The 22,926-nt window shown below is 40.0% G+C and overlaps 1 protein-coding gene across 2 annotated transcripts in view; it reads left to right on the top strand.

Moving 5' to 3' along the window:
* LOC127448185 (collagen alpha-2(IV) chain-like) overlaps positions 1 to 22,926 on the top strand; it is a 145,811-nt gene that overhangs the window by 64,244 nt on the left and 58,641 nt on the right. Inside the window, exons 2-6 of one of the 2 annotated variants that reach the window (XM_051710531.1) lie at positions 14,426 to 15,140; positions 20,139 to 20,273; positions 20,789 to 20,833; positions 21,315 to 21,431; positions 21,576 to 21,644. In XM_051710531.1, the coding sequence (XP_051566491.1) occupies positions 14,808 to 15,140; positions 20,139 to 20,273; positions 20,789 to 20,833; positions 21,315 to 21,431; positions 21,576 to 21,644 (699 nt within the window). In that variant the 5' untranslated portion in view covers positions 14,426 to 14,807. The remainder of the gene's footprint in view (positions 1 to 14,425; positions 15,141 to 20,138; positions 20,274 to 20,788; positions 20,834 to 21,314; positions 21,432 to 21,575; positions 21,645 to 22,926) is intronic. The other variant, XM_051710532.1, reaches the window with a different exon arrangement.

The following is a 22,926-nucleotide window of genomic DNA, read 5'->3' as shown; positions in this document are numbered from 1 at the left end:
TGGATGTTTCCCTGTTATAGGTGTTCTGTCTGTCCATCTGTGCCACTGGAGATTCCTGTTTTGAGCCTGGACCTTGAGGCTCCCCTTCTCCGGCCCATGTTGTTTCTCCCCTACAGTGTAATTTTGTTTGTTTTGTGTTCGTTTGTTTTTAGTAAAGCCCATCACTGCTGCAACCCTTTAGCCCAGTCAGCAACAATGTAAGTACTGTAGGGAAAAAAACACAGAGAACCAATGAGAGAAGGGACTGGGGGGGGATGGGGTGTATGTGCTGCATCTGTGTGGGAGCAGTCCTAGAGCCTCATGTGTATTTTGACTATCGTGTTTCCCAAGGACCGGAGATATTTCATTGTGAAGATTAGTTATAGGCTAAATAAAATGGGCGCCACTGGGAGGTTAAACAAACCACAACCTCCATGTGGGACATGGTGTCCAAATATACCTCCAAATGAACATGAAACATTTATCCACATGGAGCAACTGTTGTTTTTAACATAGGATGTATTAATACTGTACATTACTGTATGAGTTTGTCAGGAAGAGTAACCCAATGTATGGAAGCTTTGATTGGCTTTTATTTGATCAGTGAACTTTACTTTTCCAGCAAGTAAATTATGAAATACATCTAAATGTCCAGATGCACCTGTTTTTAAGCAGTAACGACCTAAAATGCTGTTCATAATCTGACATATTTCCAAGTGAAGAAAAACGAAAATCGGTTCAATTTTGGTTTCATGTTGACTTTGGGACAAAGCTTTCAAGAACTCCATTTCGTGTTGCCTCAAATTTTGGAAGCATTTGGGAGTGAAATACCTCAAACAAGACCTTTCCAATATTCTGTGTTCTTTTAAAGTGCAAAACTTAGAAATGGAACAGGGTTTTAGGAGGCAAACAGCTGAATACATAAACCTCCTCACCATATTGGTCACAACTAAAAGCAGACAGGTGATTGGAGGGGCTTTGTTGATTGGGCTCTATTCACACTGTCATGATGATGTCAGACAAAATGGAAAGTAATGATTGGAGCAATTTATTAGGTTGTGATTAAGATTACACAGACAAGCATCTTTTTTCTTTGTATAACATGTATGAATGAATAACTTGCACCAATGAAGTGGTCACAAAAAGCCATTGATTCTACATCATGTTTTTTTAGCTCCATGTGAGTGGTGTAAAATTCTCAAGCTAGTTTCAGCTTGCCTAATAAGTCTAATAAGGACATGAACCTTTGAATGTTCAGTTCAATCTGTGACCCATACCTTTGGCCTGTCACCCTTGGCCTAATGCTCCAGAGAGACTCTATTGGAATCAGAACCAGGAGGATTTTCCCATCCTCTGAGCACACTGATCTGCACATTCTGGGCTTATGAATGTTTATTTTTATTTTTTTGTGTGTTTAAGATAGCAGAAGTCACTTTTTGGCTGTATTTCCCATAGTCTTTTTGTCAGAGGGCCTTCCAGAATGCTCCCGATGAAGATTAAGTGCTTGAAATTTATGGTCAAGGGTAATGTAGACAGCGTTTATACAGTTCTTTAGTTAAAAAAGAAAAGCTCTGAAAATGCTAGATTGACCCTGTGAATCACAGATAAACAGCAAGAGCAACATATGTAAATGTAAAACATGCAGTGCTTTGCGAATTCTTGTCAGCAGCAGGCCGTGGGAACACAGAGTTTTAATTGAGTGTGATTTGAAACTCAATTGACCCCTAGAGAGCTCAGCATGACTGTATATGGGTCTGAGTTTGTGTGTAATTCTGTACAGTTGTTGGCATGGCATTAGTAGTACACATACACACACTAAATGCACATAGAGGTCTGGACTTCCTCACACTCTATTTCTCCTGTCCTCTCTCTTTCTCTCTCACCCACTCTGTCTTTGTGTCTGTGTGTTTATTGGCACCCATTAGGGGATGTTGAGAGAATGAAGCTCACATTTAACTTTTAAAGCCAAAGACAGGGAGCTGGGTAGAGCTCTGGGTAGGTACCTGTCTGTACTCTCTTTAGGGGTGGACTGAGGTCTGTAACGGGGTAAAAGGGAGAGGAGGCGGCGATTGTCGGACGAAGCATCAAAGTAATATTTAATTAAACAAAAACACACAAACATAAACACATACAGGGCAGCTGCCTGTAGCTCTCTCTCTCCTGAACTGCCACCTACGGTGGCCTTTATCCCTCTTGTCAGCTTGATTAGCCTGATTAGGGGCCGGGCATGTGTCATCACAGCCCGGCCCCGCCCTCCTCCTTTCCTTCAGGCCGTGGAGCCCCCAGCATGACGTACATCCTCCCCCCTCCTGCCTGCAGGTCTTCCTCGCCTGAGGGAAAGGCCAACACCTTTGGGCTCGTGGCTGTGCTGAGTCTGGGGACATCGAAGCACTTACCTGGCTCCAGGTATGCACCATAGGACTGGTCAGTGAGGGGGCAGGAGGGAACCTCATAATCCGTCACAACTGCCCAAGCAGGTGTGTTGTGCCGCAGCTGGGTGCGCAGGGGTGGGGGGCCCGCCTCCGCAGGGTCGTGCCTGCCATAAATGTGCGGTGTCTGGCAATCACAATAATGACGGCCATAAACACCGGGTGTGTGACCCAGGAAATTAGGAAAATGCTCCTACTCCTTATTGGTACCGCAGCCTTTCGGGCATGCGGCGAATCAAAGAAAATGCAACAAAGGATTCTCCTCCCGGCCCTCCACCGGGGGATGGAGTGGTCTGGTTACCATCTCTAGGCCTGCAGCAGGTCTCCACATGCCTGGGTCGCCCGTCGGCTTCCTCGGGTTCTTCAAGGAACGTCAAGGAACCATACCTTGTCAGCCTCCCTCATCTTGACCAAGTTGAACCACCAGGGTGGACATCGCCTGCCTGAGAGTACGTGCCGTGACCTTCGTCACCCAAAGGGCGAGATCGGTCACTGAGCGCAGCTCCTGCATCAATCCCGAGTCATAACTACCCTCGTGCAGTTCTCTTAGCGCCTTGGCTTGGTGCACCTGCAGGAGAGCCATGGCATGCAGGGCGGAGGCGGCCTGTCCAGTGGCACTGTAGGCCCTAGTCTCGGGCGGGAGTCTCGGGCAGTTCCGCCAGGTGGCGGCACAGGTGCACCGCAACCACCTGATCCACCTGGGGAATCGCCGAGTACCCCCTGGCAGCCCCACCATCGAGGGCAGTGAGAGCGGAGGAGCTCAGAGATCAATGAATGGACACTGTTTCAACCCATGTACATCAATTTTCAGCATGGAACTGAAGCTGAGGAAAATCTTGTTTACAGAAATAGACAGTGCTAATTAAATGAACGAGTCAAGGGCCAGATCCTTTTTTGGTAATTATAGAACAGTATGGAATTTTTTTAAATAAATGTTGGCACCAAAAAGAATTGCAAAAATGTCTTGGAATGCCACAGAGGGTTTTTTCGTGATCTCAACATAACAGAAGGTATCCAGACAAATCAATACCTCGAGGAAACAAGACAGAAAAATAACAGTGCCCATATCCAAGCCACTTTTTGTATTGCCTAAATGCTTTACTTGTCTGCTGCCATAATGTATCTATGATGTAACGTAGTTGAATTATTTGGATTATAATATGTAACTGAGTTCGTCAATCTCTTACGGGACATGTTCGATCTGCATCAGCAAAGCTTTGGTTACATTGTGTCTCACTGGTTTTCAGTGTCTTGCAACCTAAATGCTGACCTAAACAGTAAAACTAGTTTTAAACTTGAAAAACGCATCTTGATATCCCTGGATTTTGTTGAGCTCACTGTTCCAAATAACTGGATTTCAGTACAACAGCGAGTCATCTGTGAAAGTGAAGCTGAGGCCAATGAGACTGTCAGTGGATTGACTTGCTAGAAAGACTTTGGTTGATGCCAGCTGTGGGATACTCTCTCGATCTGTTTCTTTGTGTTCTAGCTTTTCCAACAGCAGTGTTTGGACGGGGATGTAAGGAACATGCAGAACTGCTTTGAGGTTTCAGAGGGGCTCCTATGACTAATAGGATCCAGGGGCTGGATCTCACTACTGCTTGGATTTCTGCCTTGGAACATAGTATTACACACTCAAACAAGCAGGCGGGGAAACTTGGAATTGTCATGGATTGATGAGAAATCTCATCCTCATCTAGGCTGGAATGTGTGTTGAAAGCTTATTTGATGAAAATGCTGTACATTACCATCTTAACAAATTCCTGCTATTTTCACATTCTTTTAGTGTCAGAAATGAACTTTTTCATTAATAGACAATATCTTCCCCCTGGAATTCATTTTCAGGGGCATTTTCTTTTATAAGGGCTTTTTTTTTTCAACTGTATAAAAGAATTATGGTTGTTAGTTATAAATGGTACATTTTAAATTCTGATCACGTTCTTCATGATGTTTTTAAAGAGTCACCTAGATTTCTATATAAACGTCCCCCTAACATTCATAATCTTGTCGTGAGAGCTGATTTGCCTATGGACCGTCCCACTCATTTTTTGTCATCTATCCCATTTGGCAATTATAGTTGTGGTCACTGTGCCCAATGTAATTTTATCGTTAAAACGAACGCTTTTTTCCCATCCCCATTCGGGTAAAGAATTAAAAATCAAGGGTGTCATCACTTGTACTACAAAGAATGTTGTTTACATGATTAAATGTCCTTGTGGATTAGCCTATAGCCAAATAACAAAGATTGCGGAACATCAAAGTAGTATGCTTACAAATGATCAAAAGAATCTTGTGGCAGTTCATTCTAATTTGAAAAAAACATAATCTTTCAGCTCTTAGATACATTGGTATTTTTTGAACTTGTCAAATCACCCAGAAGAGGTGGTGATGTTAATAAAATGTTATTAAAAAGAGAGGCCTATTATATTTATACACTTTACACTTTGTATCCAAAGGGTCTTAACTTGGATTTTGATATCCATCCATTCTTGTGACTTACTGACATTTTGGGATAACGTTTACCTTTGTATCGGTGTTTGTATTTGTTTGGCTTTGACCTGTGTCTGATATTTGCTGTTTGAAACGTTTTTACGTAAATTGTGACATTTGCATTCATGTGATTCACTGATGTTTGTGAAATGTTTGTAATTATGGAAGACTTATGTATGTCTTGCTGACATTTGAACTTATCTCTAATTAATTGTTCTCATTAAGTGAGATGAGTGATCATGAGTTAATTGACCCTGATTATTAACAGGTGAACATAATGATGTGGTTGGTTGTAACAAAAGTACTTAACTGATGTGTTGCCTATTAATGTGTGCCTGACGAAGACCATTCTGATCGAAACGTTGCTGTGGCTTTTAAATTAATAAAAGGGAATAATTAAACAGTGTGCGGATCCACTTCAGTTTTATTTCAATGCTTTTTGCCATGATCCAGCACCTGTTGTAGAAGTGTTGGATGTGCGTGCATTCCCCCTGTTAGTTATAAAACGAAATCCACATCAAATGCTTATGTAAATAATGCGCAAGATATCATAACACAATTAATGCTCAGCTAAAATACATTTTAATTAACTGATCAGTTCCTTATGTTGCTGGATGTGTTAATTCCTGTCTTTACTCTCCAGAGTGCTTCCTGTTCCTGAGTCAGCCTATTAAATTAGAGCTACTGTTTGAAGCTTCAACAGTGTTTCAACAGTTACAGCAGCACCACAACATGTGAGCCTGAACTCATATGTACGATACCTTTCCTCTGTAATTTCAATTCAGACAGTACAGAGAAATCAGAACAGAGAGAAATCACCACCAAACACTTTAAGATATTGCTTATTTGGCTCTTGGACAATGTGAATGTTTGGTTTCTGATTCTTTTGTCCAAGTAGAGCTACTGTGACTTTTATTATGTCTTTTTACTGTTAATCTGCCCTCACATGGGCTATGTTCACACAGCAGAATGCTGTTGTCAGTCCTGTCCATGAATGCCCATTCAGTTTTAGCTAGTGCTAAGTGACTCCCTTAAATGTTCAGGACAATTCTGATCAATCACTAGAGCTTGGCACATAAATTGAGACTGCTTTGTGCAATTGCCCTCTGTGCACAAAAATCTCTTTTGAATAAAATTACATTTACTGCTTGCTATCTGCGGGCAGTAATAGTGCAACATTTTTCAGCAGAAAAATGTGACTTTTTTGAATGAGCCTACAATAAGCCTAATTTACATAGAAAGAAGGCGTGTTTGTGCTAAAAAATAAAATAAAAATAATGGCTTAATTTAAATATGCATGGTGCAATGCTATACCAGCGCAGATAGGGCCAGTTTAAACTCCATTGTGGGTGATTTGCTCAAATACAGCAAACAAAAGAGGCACAACTCTTTAGTAAATTCACCTCTCTTTATATTTTGTAGGATATTGTATTTCCATAACTTGTTCTATTCAGGGTTGGGAAGATTACTTTTGAAACGTATTCCACTACAGATTACAGAATACATGCTGTAAAATGTAATTTGTAACGTATTCTGTTAGATTACTCAAGGTCAGTAACGTATTCTAAATACTTTGGATTACTCCTTCAGCACTGGTAGATTTTTTTCTCTTGTTTTGACTATAAAAACTCTGCCAGTACAGTAAGACAAAATACACATGTTAAAAATACATTCTCTGAAAAACCTAAATATCTTATGCAGTGTTGTTTCTAAAATGAGAAAAATCAAATTGATCTTGTTTTAAGGATTTTTAGATATTTTTACAAGAAAACAATGCAAAAATTATCAAGAATATGATTTTTGCCCTAATATCAAAGGTCTTACTAGAAAATAATAAATTATGATCCAACGTGAATTTTCTTGATAAAAAAATATGATCGTGCCTGGTAACATGTGCATGTAAAATGGCTAGAAATAGCATTTTATCTTAGCGTAAAGCTGACAATTTACACAAGGTTTATTTCTATTTCTTCTGCTCCAAACTTACTTCAAACGTACTTCTCTGTCTGCTCGTATGAATGTAACACATCATAAGAAAGTGTTTCACTGCTGTTCAAATGCACTTTGGATCGCATCATTTATATGTATAAATGTTTTCCATCTGAAAGGACTAAATATTAAATGAAACAAATGACAATAAAATGCAAAGTAATCTCTTCAGTAATCAAAATACTTTTTGAATGTAACTGTATTCTAATTACCAATGATTTAAATTGTAACTGTAGTGGAATACAGCTACTTATATTTTGTATTTTAAATACGTATTCCCGTTACATGTATTCCGTTACTCCCCAACCCTGGTTCTATTCACCATATCTTCTTGTGCCTTCACCTGTACTCCATTGTCTGTGTTTGCCTGTTCCATTACTATATGTGTATCCAGAAATAAATTATTTAATAAATTAATTAATAAAGTATGATTTTACAGCTACGGTATATGTAAATGTGTTTATGGATCCAGTTTTTTAGGCTCATGCATTGAATGAACAGCAGCATACCTGTGTGCAGCTTTTGATTGCTAAAGCATGCAAACATATATATTTCGCCTTTGCTATGTATCATGCTTAGTTGCAGACAACTACATTTACAACCCTGACACCAACTCTCCCCTGTCTCTTTTTTTTTTTATTTTCCCCCAACAAATTCTTTTGTGATGAGGTAATGGAGGAGTTCAGGAGACACATTTTAAATATGGCATTACTGTCACACTCACAATTGGAAATTAAACAAGAAAATAAAAAGAATATTGGAAGTTCGAAGAGGGTTGAATTTTTTGTTAAGGCCATAGAAAAACAAAAAGAATTTAAACAAAGCTATCTTGCAGAGATGTGCAGTAAAATGAATGGTACAATGAATCAAAAGACAGCAGATTGATTCAGAGAGGAAGAGATGGTGTGAGGCAAAGGGAGAGGGTGAGAGCAAGAGGAAATGACCTGCAAGTTTTAAGGCTCCACTCTGAACTGGAGAACCCTGGGAGAGTTTCAACCTCACCTGACACTCCCAGGAGCTGCCAGTGACTTTAACTAATTGCTAATTGCTCATTTCCTCCCCACACAAATGCACACTTGGTGCGATGTCTGTTTGTATTTTTCTAAATGCATTAACGCTATTCAGCCGCCCTCTCCCCTTTCTTTGGGGTGTTTTCAGACTTGTTTTTCTCCTCTTTCTAACTCCCTTTTTACCTATGTCAGATCTTCAAAGGAATATTTTACCCAAAAATGTATTCTGTCCACACTTTCACACGCTTGTTGTTCCAAACCCTTTTGACTTTTTGAAGAATATTTTGGCCGCTCTGTTTCGTATAATGACTGAATGGGGGACTGGTGCTGTCAAACTCAAGAAGGCCAAAAAACACCATAAAGGTATTATAAAAGCAACCCATATCACTTGTATGTGATATTTTAAAGTCTTCTGAGACCATACGATAGCTTTGTGTAAGGAACAAACCAAAATGTAAGTCGTTGTGCACTAAAAATCTTGCCCTCTGCTGAAGCTCTCAAATAAAATATTGTGCCTTTAGATGCGTCATGTCATGTTTGAGGTCAATAACTACTTAAATTTGGCCTGTTTGACACACAAATCTATCGTATGGCTTCAGAAGACATGGAATTTTGATACTTAAATGGTGCTTTTAATATAGTTTTGCTTGATTCAGCTTGACAGACCCCAATTACTTTCATTGTATGAAAAAGGGCAGACAGAATATTCCTTAAAAAACAAAACAAAAAATAAATTCTTCAAAATTTTTCCTTTTGTGTTCAACGGAGGGAATGAAAATGCTAGGGGTTTGGAAAGACATGTGGGTCCAAGTATATGATGACAGAATTTTCCTTTTTGAGAAACTATTCCTTTTACCAGAAAATTTTTTATTTTGGATTCTGTTGGCAGTTCTGTTTCAGTCAGGCCACTTGTTTCTCATTAGCATCTGCACTAATAGGATGGGACAGGACAGAAGTCTCTCTCATTTATGAAAGATAGTGGACAGAAATGTGTGGGAACGCAATCAGTGATGTTGAATAAGGTTTTGATCTCTTCATTGTTGCATATCGGCGTACATCTGCAAAATCAATGCCAGATGATCAAAGTGAAATAATAGGCCTAAAAGAAGACTTAAGAGACACTCACCCTTGTGCAGGTCCCCGTTGAAATCCTTTCAGTTGATGTAGAGTTAATCAGAGACACAGTCTTCATCTGTGTGTGTTTATGCAGGTGCATGGAAGGTTAAGGCTGTGAATCTGTGTAAAGTCCTCACCACACAAACATATACACATTCCCTAATCTGTGGTTGATAGGACACAGGCAAAGAACCTTTTCATCTGAGTGCATATGCTGTGTTGTGTGCCAGGAATTTAAATCAGATTTAAGTGCTGTGGATTGCCAGTGCTCGTGCCTGTCTATCATTATGTCACTATCATTTAAGCTAATGCACAGGTTATGGTAGAGCATTACCCAGTTCCACTGCTGCCAAAGAATTGTAAGTCATGACGGAAGAATATAGAAATCAAGAAAAAGGTCGCAGACAGGTTGTTCCGTAGTTTGTATGTTAATGTAATCTTGTGTTGAAGTGGTAAACGTCTTTGGCTTGCTGTCCGTATACTGGAGGGCTCGGAGCTCGAGACTCGACTCGAGTCCTGATTACCCCCCAAAAAGGCATTAAGGTGAAAGATCAGTACCATGACTATGGCAGGAAGTATTTAGGACAGCGAGCTGATAATATGCTGTAGTAGAACCATTATTAAGCGCAATATATATAATCTCCTAAATTGGGTGAAGAAAACGGCAAATCAAGGGCTGACAGAAGTGCTAGATCGTGGTAAACTGCATTAGAACAGCCGGTTTTTGGAGGCAGCCTCGCATGAGGGCCTCCTCTGGGTGGAAAGATTGGACGAAGGACCTTTATGCGGCTATAGGGAGCTTTACCATTGATATCTGCATCTAATCAGCCAGCTTACAGGGGCAGCCTCACGTAATGGCCCGATGGTTTAAATTAAAGAGCCTGTGTACAGCCCTAGGGAGTTGTACCATAGGTATACTGTCAGATCGGCTGGCATGCGGAGGTATTCTCAGAGATGGGGAAATATGGTGCTTTGAAAAGAACAGGAGGTGGTGGTGACCGCCATCTCCTGTAATGCTTGTTGCAGCTGCTGAGAAGCGAAGACAAAGGGCTTCGGCAGAAGCATGGTAAAACGCTGCTGCGGCTGTAGAGTAAGTGGGCCTCCTGCAGGAGCAGAGTTTAGAGTACTGTTGCCGCAGTGGATTGAGTATTTGAGGGCATGTTAAAGGGACTCCCGTAGGAGTGCTGCAGTGTTTCCATTGCTGTAGATGCACATCTATAAATTTATGGAACTTAAGAATTGAAAGTGCCTGTGGAGAAAATAGTAATAACTCTGTGTATGCACATTTGGCATGAGTGGGGCACTGTTTATGGCAGCATCAGGTGGGGCACAAATTACTTTATATTTATCAACACCTGTAAGGGAAGCAAAGGTTACTTTGTACTTACCTGTAGGGGGAGCAAATGATTAGTTAGGAATATGTAAATGTATTATTTTATATACATCTGTAAGGGAAGCAAAAGTTTAGTTAAGAATACAACTTTATTATGTTTGTGATGGCTGGGCACTACTGCGGCAGTATCAAAAAGCGAAAGGGGTGCTGCTGTGGCATTATCGAGAGTATGTGGGTGATGCTTCAGCAGTATCGAGAGTGGGCAGGCGCTGTGGCGCATTGTCTGGTGGGGCACTGCAACTGCAGTATCAAGTGGGGCACACATGGTTTTATTACATTTGTGTGTGCCTGTAAGGAAACAAAAGTTATTTTGAAGGTTATATCAAGCTCTATTTATTATGTGTTGGGCTCGTTTTAACCATGAGCGAAGGAAATGTCAATGCGAAGGTTAACGGGAAATGCTAAAGGCTCTTAAGATTACTGCACCAACACTGCGCTTGAATGGGCAAGCTCATATTGCATTCAAACATGAGAACTTGTGGCCTAAATTGCATAGGTTCACACTGCATCCAAACGGAAGAGCCCACACTGCATTTTAATGGCAGGTGGTGCTGAGTAGAGAACCTTGCCAAATTGTAGTCTGCAGTGCGTATATATTGTAGAGCCGAGGAGGGCGGGGCCGGGCTGGAATGATGCACGCCCGGTCCCCAATCAGCCTGATGGGGCGCGCGAGGGATAAAGGTGGCCGGGGACGATAGTTCGAGAGAGAGAGAGAATTACAGGCAGCTGCGCTGTATGTGTTTATGGGTGTGTGTTTTGTTTAACTTTATTCATTAAACTATTATTTAAGTTGTCAAACCGGTTCTCGCCTCCTCCTTTCCCTGTAAGTAGTGTTACATATATATTTATGCCCTAGACTTTTAATAAGAGGAAAACAGGCCCATTAATGCGGTGCTTGGATAGTGCATTTGCGCCGTTTGCAGGAATGACGCCACAGTTGTTGCACCTGTTCGGCACGTTTGCGCTACTTTAGGGTGTCAGGAGAGTTTGTCATATGACAGCCCATTTGTGCTGCTTAGGGATGATTTGAGCCAATGGTAGGAGCACCGCACTTTCTAGAAACGTAAAAGTTTGCCGTCTTTGGCTCCTCGGAAGGTAACGGTGAAGTCTTGGAGTAAAACCTAGATAGTGAAAGCAAGAGGAAAACCTGTGAACAATCCCATGGAAGGGATTTTAGAGCTCTCGTAGAGAACTGTTGGCAGTAATATTGGTGGAACCCTTGCGGATGGTGCAATTTCAAGCGTTTCTGCAGAAATTACAAAATATTTATATTTGGGTGAAACGTATACACATTTCACAACCCTAAGAAATCTGTGAAAAGTTAGATCCACAGCCACTGTAGTGTGAGCTGCACTTGCACCTGTAGAGGGGTAATCTCAGGCTGCTAATGCTTATTTGAGGGGGAAACATGCGGACTTATAATGCTTATTAGAGGGAAAAGCATGCAGTCGATGTTTCAGGGACATGAGTCCAGAGAAAAAAGAAAATACATATTAGTAACTTTTAGAAACAATGTGATCAGCAGCATAAATTATCTAGGAATAAAGAGAGTTGCAGCTCTGCAATGCATACGGAAATGCAGGAGAAATATGCTGGAAAATACATCTCAATAAACGATGTGAAAAAAATCAGCATAAAATGATCTGAGAAATAAAAGAGCTTTGGCTCTGTACTGCATACTGATATGCAGGAGAAATGGACTTGCAATCATTATTGAAGGATTTACTTGTGGTCATTCACTCCTTAGAAGTATGACTGCCACCTGCTGTACAATATACATCTTGCATGGGAAATGAATCGCATAGTAATAGGTGTGAACAGCATGAAATTATCGAGGAATAAAGAGAGTTGCAGCTCTGCACTGCATATGGAAATGCAGGAGAAATGGATTGATTTTACTTGTGTGAAGTGTTTGTCCTGATGGTAGGAGGGAAAATCATGTTATAGTGTAGAGATGAGTGAAAGTTTGTAGCAGCACTTGCTTCGTGTTATCAGGGATGCACGGTGGGGCGAGCTTGAATGCTGAGAGGAGGCGAGACACGTTGCAGGATGATTATGAATGAGTTGGGACATGGTGCATTATCCGCCTCTTGCGGAGCCGAATTCGGCTCGTGTCTATCTGGACAGAGGCTGTGTATAACTGCAGTGTGCTGTGGAATGGTCAGAGCGAGTGCTGCACGGCAGCGAGCTCGTGCTAAAATGTCTATGTTGGTTTGGAAAGAAGTTGTAATTAGAGTATCGGTCTATTGGAAGGAGTTCGCTGTTGTGTGATTGCACCTGTGTTCAGAATGGAATAAATCATGCTCCGAAGAGCACTTTGGAAGGAGAAACAATCGTGATATTCATGTTAGAAGATGACGAACAATCGCTGGATAGAGCACGCCCTAAACGAACTGTGCGGCGAGGTAATGAGGCTGACAGGTATCACCTGTGCGGAAGGACCAGATTAAAAAATGCTGGGGGGGATTGAAATGGTGGTTGGATTGAATGGTTAATCTTTGTTTCTCTCACTTTCGAATAAAAAAGGCACTGTAATGGAACTCGAACGGCATGAAGCCGGAACAGCACCTGTTCGTAGAGGCAACTCATGCGATGGACCGTTCCGGGTGGAAAGTTTAGATAAGAGAACATATGAGCAGTCGTGGAGAGCTTTTTCACATGTATGCAGAGCTGGAGCAGCCAGTTTGTGGAAAACTTCACGCTATAAACTACTTTGGCGAATGGAGCATAGAAAGAAAGACAGAGTAAAAAATATAACACTTAACATGGTAGTCGTCAATACTGCAAAAAAAAAAATGAGCTGCTGTGGCAGCTTTTGTTGATAAAACGAGATTGTTTGGATGGAAGAGCTGTTCTGATGAAGGCGAATACTTTGCAGTGAAGTTACATCCGATCGATGATCCGACTGCCTGGGTCTGTTCGTGGGCAGTGGGCAGGGCGAATGCCAGAAAGACTGTCATGTCAGGAGAGTTGTCACAGGAAGCAGGTAAGCAGCGGCTTATATACTCCTACTCACGGGCTGTGATTTGTCAGATTAAAATTAACATGCTCCTCCCGAACCTCTGTTAATTAACTCCATAAATACTTTAACCACATTGTGTGTCCTGTCATAAGGGTGGAAATATGCAAGCAAATTAATAAAATGATCTCTCATTTATTTATCCATTTTTGATGGATAATATGCCAGTCAGGAGCCTGGCTGCAGGGTGACAATTGAAAGGACAGGGTGGTTATGATGTGAATAGTGCCAGTCACTCCATACTAATGAACATTTAATCTAATTATCCTAATTGAACTATTGAACTTGTCAAGTTAATTATTATTTCATTCCTCCTGCTTTTTTTAAGCCTATTTCACCCTTTCTACCTTTTTTTGGATGTCTGGCCTGTTGTCTTTTACAGGGTTCTCGGGGGCACAGCTGGTTGGTTTTCTCCTGTTGTGAACAGAACAGAGAATGTAGGTCAAGAAATAAGGAAGACACATTAGAGAGGACAGGATGTGGAAAGGCCAGCTGGGGATTGGTTTGGTCAGTGGTGACAGCCCAGGGAATGACAAATCTCTTGTATTTGATATTTTCTTGTATCTTAAAGGGGTCATGTCATGAGGAATACACATTTTCTTGATCTTTTAATATACTGTATAATAGGTCATTGTACAAAAAAAAAAAAAAACATAGATTTCAAAACTCAAAACTTCCTCTTAACTGCAAAAAGATCATTTGTTGAAACCAAGATGCCAAAATGACTCATTCTCTATATTTCATTCACAATGTGATTTCACACTGTGGCAGTGTGGCAAGGAGGAGGGTGGGGCCGGGCCATGATGATGCATGCCCGGCCCCTAATCAGGCTAATCAAGCCAACGAGAGGGATAAAGGGAGAGAGAGCTGCAGGCAGCTGCCCTCTATGTGTTTATGTTTGTGTGTTTTTTTTAAATTAAATATTACTTTGATGCTTCATCCGGTTCACGCCGCCTCCTTTCCCTTTTATCCTGTTACATTGGTGCTGAAACCCGGGAAGGAGGAGGGATGCGGTGTAGCCAGAATCCTCGCCACTACCATCCACCCCAAAGGCGCAGCTGCGGCCATCCACCGGGGGACAGAGGAGCCCGGCCGCCTGAAAGCGGAGGAACGACCGCTGACTGCGAGGGGAGGAGGGGCTCCTTACCGACCACCTGCAGTGGTCAGGCCGCTGCCAGGGGTGGAGGAGACCCCTACCGGCCGCTAAAACGCAGCGGGGTCAAAGGGAAGACCGCCGTCCTCGAGCGGGGAGGGGCTCACTACCAACTGTCTGGAGTGGGAGAACTGCTGCCAGGGGCAGAGGAGACCCCTATCATCCACCAAAACGTGGCGGGGCATTCCATCCGCCAGGGGACGGAGGACTATCATCCACTAGAGGGTGGATGAGTGACCGAGGACCAGGCTACGGCGTATCAGAGAACCGGCAAGAACGTTTTTTTCACTCTCTCCTCCCTCTCTCCCTCTGTCGCTCTGTGTTGGCCTTTCCCTCTCTTTTTTTTGTTGCTTTTCCCTCCCCTTGTCTCCCTCCCAGGTCCGAGAAGGCGGGGAAGACCTGCCGGCAGGAGGGGGGGGTGTTCGTTATGCCAGGGGCTCCCCGGCCTGAAAGAAAGGAGGGAGGAGTGTGGCAAGGAGGAGGGCGGGGCCGGGCCATGATGACACATGCCCGGCCCCTAAGGCGGCAGTTCGGGAGAGATAGAGCTACAGGCAGCTGCCCTGTATGTGTTTATGTTTGTGTGTTTTTGTTTAATTAAATATTATTTTGATGCTTCGTCCGCTTCGTGCATACTTCACATACTACTCTTACTACTACTGCTATGTCAGTCTATGGCAGAAATAAGAGTAGTATATTAGTATGCCATTACCATGGTGTTTATTCTGACACCTCCAGTTCGGTGAAACAATGTGATTTTATATCAGTGCGTCATGTTTATATCATGCAATATTATGTTTGTCATAGTAATATTATGTTTATTCTTAAAAAAATACTGACTTCTTTATTGGTATTAAAATAATACAGTCTTTTATTGGACTTTCTTCTTGTACACACAACTGATACTGTATTAAGCAGCACAAATCTTTCAAATGAACAATGTTTCTGGTTATTTTATGTAAAATACAAACATCTGTCTATCTGGTTTCCACTTCGTCTGTAATAAAGAAAGCAAACATTGTGCGATCTTCCGTGACTGGTGTTGGTTCAGCATGCGACTGAAAGCGCAATGTGTCCAGCTTGACAGCTCTCTTTTCAACTCCTCCCCTGGCTGCAACCGGCAAATCTTGCCAGTCTGCAAATCCAGATGGAGTTCAAGTCAAACACATATAATGAGAGAGCAGGTCAGTCAAGAGCAGAGAGCCAATCATAACAGTGGGCATTTACTGTCAAGTCTTAAAGGAGAAGCAGCACTAAAACCGAGCGTTTTAATGACAGTTTTTGTGTGTGTGTGTGTGTGTGTGTGTGTGTGTGTGTGTGTGTGTGTGTGTGTGCGAAAAACTTTACTAATATTAAAATTGAACCTCAAGGAACATATTAACCTTTTCGCACATGAGTTTCTCCTGTACCAGCCTAGTGTAATCACACCGGTTTGTTCGTACGTGTGAAAGGGTTAAAATAATTTTAAAAAGGCATGTCATGACCCCTTTAAAGGCTGAGGGAGCAGCATGAGGGAGAAGTATATTGCTTGCAGTAAAATGTAATACTTGTTCAGATCCCTAATACAAATCATGAGGAATAGTAATAGTGATGCTTCATTGGCAAAGACTGTTTGTGACACCACACACTGGAGGTTCTGCTTGTGCTGCGTTTTAGAAAAGTACATGGAAATTTGGCAGAGGTTAAATATGGCTTTTGCAGTTTGAAGGGATGGGTGAAGGACACAAAGTGAGCTCAGTTACTTGATCCAGTTGGCAGACTCACTTGAACAGGTTAAACCTCTTATCAGATGAAAGATCAAGAAAAGGAGACAGATACTGTATAAGGACCCATGTTTATAATCTTTGATTTGTTTTTTTTTTTTTTTTTTTTTTTTTTACACTAATATGCTATTCGAACATCTGTATCTGCAGTTAAACAATGAGCAGCCTAAATATCTCTTCAGGGCCGTTCTCACCAGACGTGTTGTTGTGTGCGTCTCGCTGTTACTTGTTTTCTATGTAAACATGCGCTTGATGGACGTCAATGACTGTTGCACCGCAGCTGTTTTATTTTTGTTTTTTTTGTTTGTTCAGTGTCTCACGCAGGAGCACCACATTTTTTAGATGTTGTGTCAAGTAACAAGAACTTTAATTTTTAAATTCTGTATGTGTTGTTTGCTTTTGTTGTGTTGTTTCATTTGTTGCACTGTGTCTAGCTTCCTTCAGTTTGAATGGCCCCTTAATGTCTCTGTAATGACTTGCATCAATTGATGAACACTCTCAAAGTCCATGCCAGTGACAGTCCCCTGCTTCAGAATCAGATTGCCAGTTTATATTGTATAAATATTATTATTTGTATAGTATTTCAAATTCAGCATCCCGTCTATCAGTTCAAATTTTTGCAAAACATTTCAGCTTGTATAAACTATTAATACCAGTGCTTTAATTTTATACACACTCATAATTAGTCTAGTTCTTTTCCCAGGGCACTTAGAAATTAATCGTGCTCCATTTCTATGGTAATAAGTTGCACAGTTATGAAGTGTTTTTGTATACTCTCCCTTGAGTTTTTAAAAGCAAAATTGAATTGTTTGTACTATATTATGTCCCATTTTCCTTGGAGAAGTCTTATGTTTCTAGATTATTTTTTACATTATATATATATATATATATATATATATATATATATATATATATATATATATATATATATACAAGTGAATAATATAAATATATACACTTTTTTTATTTTTTTACTGTAGTTCCATGGGAATATCTGCTGCATTTTACTCAATTTTACTGCCCTGCAGCACCAAGCTCACTACTGACTACTGTCACTGTGGCAGATAAATTTGGTTTATAAATACATATTCAGTTCTCATAAGCTAAAATTCTATGCAGGTTTTGGATTTTCTTGGATTTCAGGGTGACCAGAGCAACATTTCAGATGTGATGATTGGTCTGCTGGTTTACCTAGTTATTAACTAATTATTCAGTCACATGACTTTTTTGATATGCATGTTGTATTTTTAATAAATGCAATAGGAATGTATTCGGTAAATGTGTTTTCATTGCAGTTTATGCAAATGTTTTCTTATCAAATAAAAATAATCCACCTCAAGCGTTTTTATACACATTTTGGAGATTTTTGTCACATCTTAATGTTTACATACAGCAGTTTTTATGCGATATCCCAAAATGTGCATAAAAATATGTGGATGGAAACCCAGCTTATGTCCACTTCAAATTCAGCCAGGTCATGACCTTGTTGTGTTGGTCCATGCTAACTACTCCTTAACACAGGTCCTATGATGTCAGTTGATTGACCCAAATACCTAGTGTCCTGAAAAATGCTGCCTATGCATAAATGTCCTCCTTCAAATACAGACCAGATGAAGGCATCTTAGTAGAAAGAATGTTCATATTTCAGACACCACCAGTGTCTCACACTTATTTAAACAGTAGCTAGCCCTTGTCTCTGAGGTCCAAGGTCAAGAGTCTTTGGGAGCAAGAGAACACCTCATGCACATGCTTCATGTCTGTTTGACTGATGAGGACCTTAAGACCACTGTGTGTTGTGTGACCCTCTTTTCAAAAACCTAAAACCAAAATAAGAGATTTGTTCTTGGCTAATATGTGGCATTTGGTTCAGTTTTTAGTTAATCACATTAGAACCACTTTATCTGTCTGAATGGATGTTATACTGTAGAAGAAGGAATGGTAGAGACTGATGATAAGTTATTTGGATGTGATTTATTCCTATTAAAACTATGAGCTTAAAGTGAGAATTATCAATCATGTTTATCCTAAACATCTGCTACTTCTGCAAAATGGACAATTAATATTTTGAGAATAAATTAAAAGTACATTGTTACTGCCACAAGTACTGTGAGCTGTAACAGTCTCATTCATAGGTCGCAGACAGTGAAGAGGGCGGCCCCATACTTATCATGCAAATCAGTCTCTTAATCAAGTCTCTTTCTTGCATGTCAAAAAAAAAGCACACTACCCAGATGCCTCTTTTAATCTGGGATGTTGTTTTATGCTCTGTTGACATGTATGTGCTTTGTGTGAATGGCATCATATACATAGTATTTTCTTTCATCAAGCAAATCCTTCATGTTCTCTTGCCTCATTCTTAACAGGATCTCAGATCTGGTAGTGTGTGTATAGTACTGAGTGTGGATTAAGCCAAAGGGTTTGAAGTGTACACGAGACAGCAGGGCGTCTGTTTATCAATGCATCTGATCAGAGTGTAACAGGGGTTTGTTTAGTGGACTTTAGTTCTTCCCCGTCACACATCTCAAGACATAAACAAATGAGCATAATCCCAAACCACAATGATCCACTTGATAATGATAAAGAAAAAAAAGTACTGACCCAAAACTGTCTGCACAGTGTCCATTAGAAATGACTCTGAATTGAGTGAAAAGTTTAATATACTGTGTCTGCTCAATCTGTGCATCACTGCTGAGTAGACAGATCCACAAGTACAGACTCAGGAACAGACTCAGACTAGGTACATTTACAAAACACTCTAAGTTTCTAACTCATCTAATATTAAATAAAATAAATAAAATCTAATATTATCATTGTATCAAAATACAACATGTGAAGACATGTAAATGGCTTATTTTTAATGAATTTAAGATAGATGGTGGGTTATGAAATATTGTTTGACTGATGTGTTTCAGCTCATGAATGAATGCAATCAATAACTATAATCCAAAAAAATATAAATAAAAATGCAACTTAAAAGCATGTTTGGTCCATACCAAATTACTCATATCCTCAAAATGTATATGCAGTGTGGCCTTAAGAGCACTGGATGGCGCTATAGAGCTTGAAATATGTTAGCAGAGATTGCCCTCTAGTGGTCATGATGTTTAAATAAAAACAAATAAAATAAAATAAAAAATCCAGCTCTGGGGGAATACTTTTTAGTTTGGTGCCATGTTATGATCATGTGCATTCTCTGACAAGTGGTAAGTGCAAATATATTTAATATGATACATTTTTTTTTTTTTTTAATTGTTTGCTACACTTATATATGTTCATATTTGTATAATTAAATTCTCTTTTTTTAATTTACATTTGTTTTTGTTTTGTTTTTTTTTCACCTTAAACTTTACTAAATATAATGAGTAGATGAGTGTATGGTATGTGTCTCCTTCAACTGTTAGAACAGCATGCCTATGGATGTTTTACTTGTCATAGTTTACACTTACACTATTAATATATATTTATGGGTAAACACAAGGTAAATACCATAAAATGGAAATAACAACAACGCATAATGGTACACCCTGAACTGACAGCAAAATCAATCACACAACTTATGTTATCTCTGTATGCTGCTGCTTTGTTGGGTGTTTATCAGTCTGCAACTTCATCAGGTGTTTATCAGTCACATAGTCCCACATTACTACAAATATGAAAATCCTTATCCTAATGCTTTTATGATATAATTTGCACATTATATTCTAAAACCTGATAAACATACATTCAGTGCTTTCATCTGATTAAAATCTCTGCTGTATGTACTTTAATCTAATCTCGTCGCTGTTGTATCTGATCCCCAGGGTATGCCTGGTCCCCTAGGTTCCCAGGGCCTCACAGGCCCTCAAGGGCGCCTAGGAGACCCAGGCCTCCAGGGCCCTAAGGGAGAGAAAGGAGACCATGGCAAAGGAGGTGTTATGGGTCCAAAAGGAAGTGTGGTGTGTATCTCTGTCTTACATACTCTATATACATTTGAAATATTTTGCATGGGTTGTATGGATAAATTCTGGTGGTCGACTGAAATATTTATTTTAGCCGGGTGGCAGATGACACATGTAATGCCATTTAATGATAGAAAATAAGATGTACAAAAAAATTGCTGAATTTAAATGAACACTTAATTCCACACACTATTTACTAAAATAAAAAAGGAAATCGACCACTATAACCAGCCAATTTTGCCAAATTTTCATCCAGTAGTGATAATTTCAGTATAACCAAATGTCAGCCGATTCATCAGCTTAATCCATACATCAGGTTATCACAAATACATACAAACAATGCTTATTTCAATGTGATTGTGTTTTCAGTGAACAGACACTAATGTAAACTGACAATACATATACCTTATCAGCCTTTTTAGAACATACTCAAGAGCATGAATGGGAGAGTTTAAAAAATATAATCTTTATGGAGGATAGTGACATGTTAAGATGTTACTGAATTTCTTTAGGGTATGGAGGGAGTTCCAGGGTTTTCTGGAGCAGATGGTGTTCCGGTAAGTATGTTTTTGTATATATAAAAAACAATATCTTTTAAACTGGAAACATACCGACAGAAAAGCAAGAAGCCATGAGTGTTACAGCGATTTTACCACATCGTAAGGTGGGTTCTTAGGCACGATGCAAGTGGATTATACAACAGCGGCAACATCAAAATTATAAAAGACACCAACGTTCAATAAAGTTACATTTATTCAAATTAAGAATAATTTGTTCAAATTGATAATTAATAATTAACAATTATTCTGACATATATTTCATCAGCCTAACTGTAGGCTGTTTACAGTTATCAAGCAACTTGGCACATTAATATAAAATGTGTGTCATAGACGTGTGTTTATGAGCATTTTTAACAGCTTCAAATGTGGCTCTTCCCATTACAATTTGAGAGTCGAGCCAAAAGTGCTTGTCGAGCCAATTCACAGAGACATTAAAAAAGTAAAGTAAAACAGTAAGTCTTTGCTGATCTCTCATAAGGGTCACCCGGGGCCATCTGGTCCTCGTGGAAAACCTGGAGCTGACGGCTGTAATGGAACTCGAGGAGACTCTGGAACGCCAGGCATTCCAGGATTCGAAGGCGCCCCTGGAATATCAGTATGAACATTCATATATTTCTGTATAACGGAGACACTGAGATACAAAAATACTGAATGCATTGCATATAATTAATTTTTTCTCTCTTACAACAATCACATTCTCTTAATTTACTCATCTATCTGTATGTTTGTTCCTCTGTAGGGCCACAAAGGACTGAAGGGGGAGAAGGGTGACCCGTTGGAGCTGTGGGTCTATATGGAAAGATTTAGGGTGAGAGACCATCAGAAAAAAGTTTCTCCAGTGGGGTATCTGTCAGTGTACTTACCCTGAGAGGATTGCTATTTCATAGCTCAGGAGACTTAAAGGGATAGTTCACCCAAAAATGAAAATTTTGTTACATTTACTCACCCTCATGTTGTTCCAAACCCATATGACTTACTTTCTTCAATGGAACACAAAATGAGATGTTAGACAGAATGTTAGCCACAATCATAGTTCACTTTTTTGCATAATTTTTTCATACAATAAAAGTGAATGCTGACTGACTGCCTGTCTACACCAAACACGTGCAGCACAGAGCGATGTGACAAAAGCAGGTCTTTCACATTATAATCGATGCTGTCTACACTGAATGTTGCATCTACAGTAAACAGATTCCCTGTTCTATTTTGCATTGGCGAGATCGCTCACGTCCGGTGTAGACGGGGTGTAAGGCTGAACAATCTGCCTAAAACCATCTTTTGTGTTGCACAGAAGAAAGAAAAAAATAATACAGGTATGGAATGACATGGTGGTAGGTAAATGATTACAGAATATTCATTTTTGGGTGAACTTTCCCTTTAAAGGAGTTCTCATGTATGTTTCATTTACGTATCAACTTTCAAATATCAAGATGTTTCTCCTAAAATTCTATGGAGAAATAAAAATGAGATAGTTTTTGCCAAACAAATGAGACAATTTTTGCCAAACAGTAAGAGTATGGAGCTATAAAATTAAAGGGATAGTTCACCCAAAAATGAAAATTCTCTCATTATTCACTCACCCTCATGATATATCAGGTGTGTATGAATTGCTTTCTTCACCAGATCACATTTAAAGAAAAATAGAAAAATATCTCAGCTCAGTAGGTCCTTAAAATGCAAGTGAATGGAGATTTCTCATTTGAAGCTCCAAAAATCACAGATTGTCAGCATAAATGTCACCCATACGAAGGTTAAATCAATGTCTTCTAAAGCAATACGATCACTTTTGGTGTGAAAAAATATCAATATTGAAGTACTATTTAACTATAAACCATCGCTTACGTTAGGATTCACGAGAGGGTGGAGTCCAAGTGGTGTGATGTATTCGCGTTAGCATGGATACAGACGAAATCTCTCATTCTCCTCTCAGTTTAGACATCCAGGATAAGCACACAAATGCACCATTGTGAGTAAAGAAACAGATAAATACAGATCTAAACCAAAACCAACCAAGCCACTATACAGCATTCCCCCTTCTCAGTTGTAAGCAGCGCTGCTCTTCCGGCTGTGATGCATGTGTGTCAGTTCTC

Source organism: Myxocyprinus asiaticus, chromosome 11, assembly GCF_019703515.2.
Source record: "Myxocyprinus asiaticus isolate MX2 ecotype Aquarium Trade chromosome 11, UBuf_Myxa_2, whole genome shotgun sequence".
NCBI lineage: Eukaryota > Metazoa > Chordata > Actinopteri > Cypriniformes > Catostomidae > Myxocyprinus > Myxocyprinus asiaticus.
This window is presented reverse-complemented; position numbering and strand designations above follow the sequence as displayed.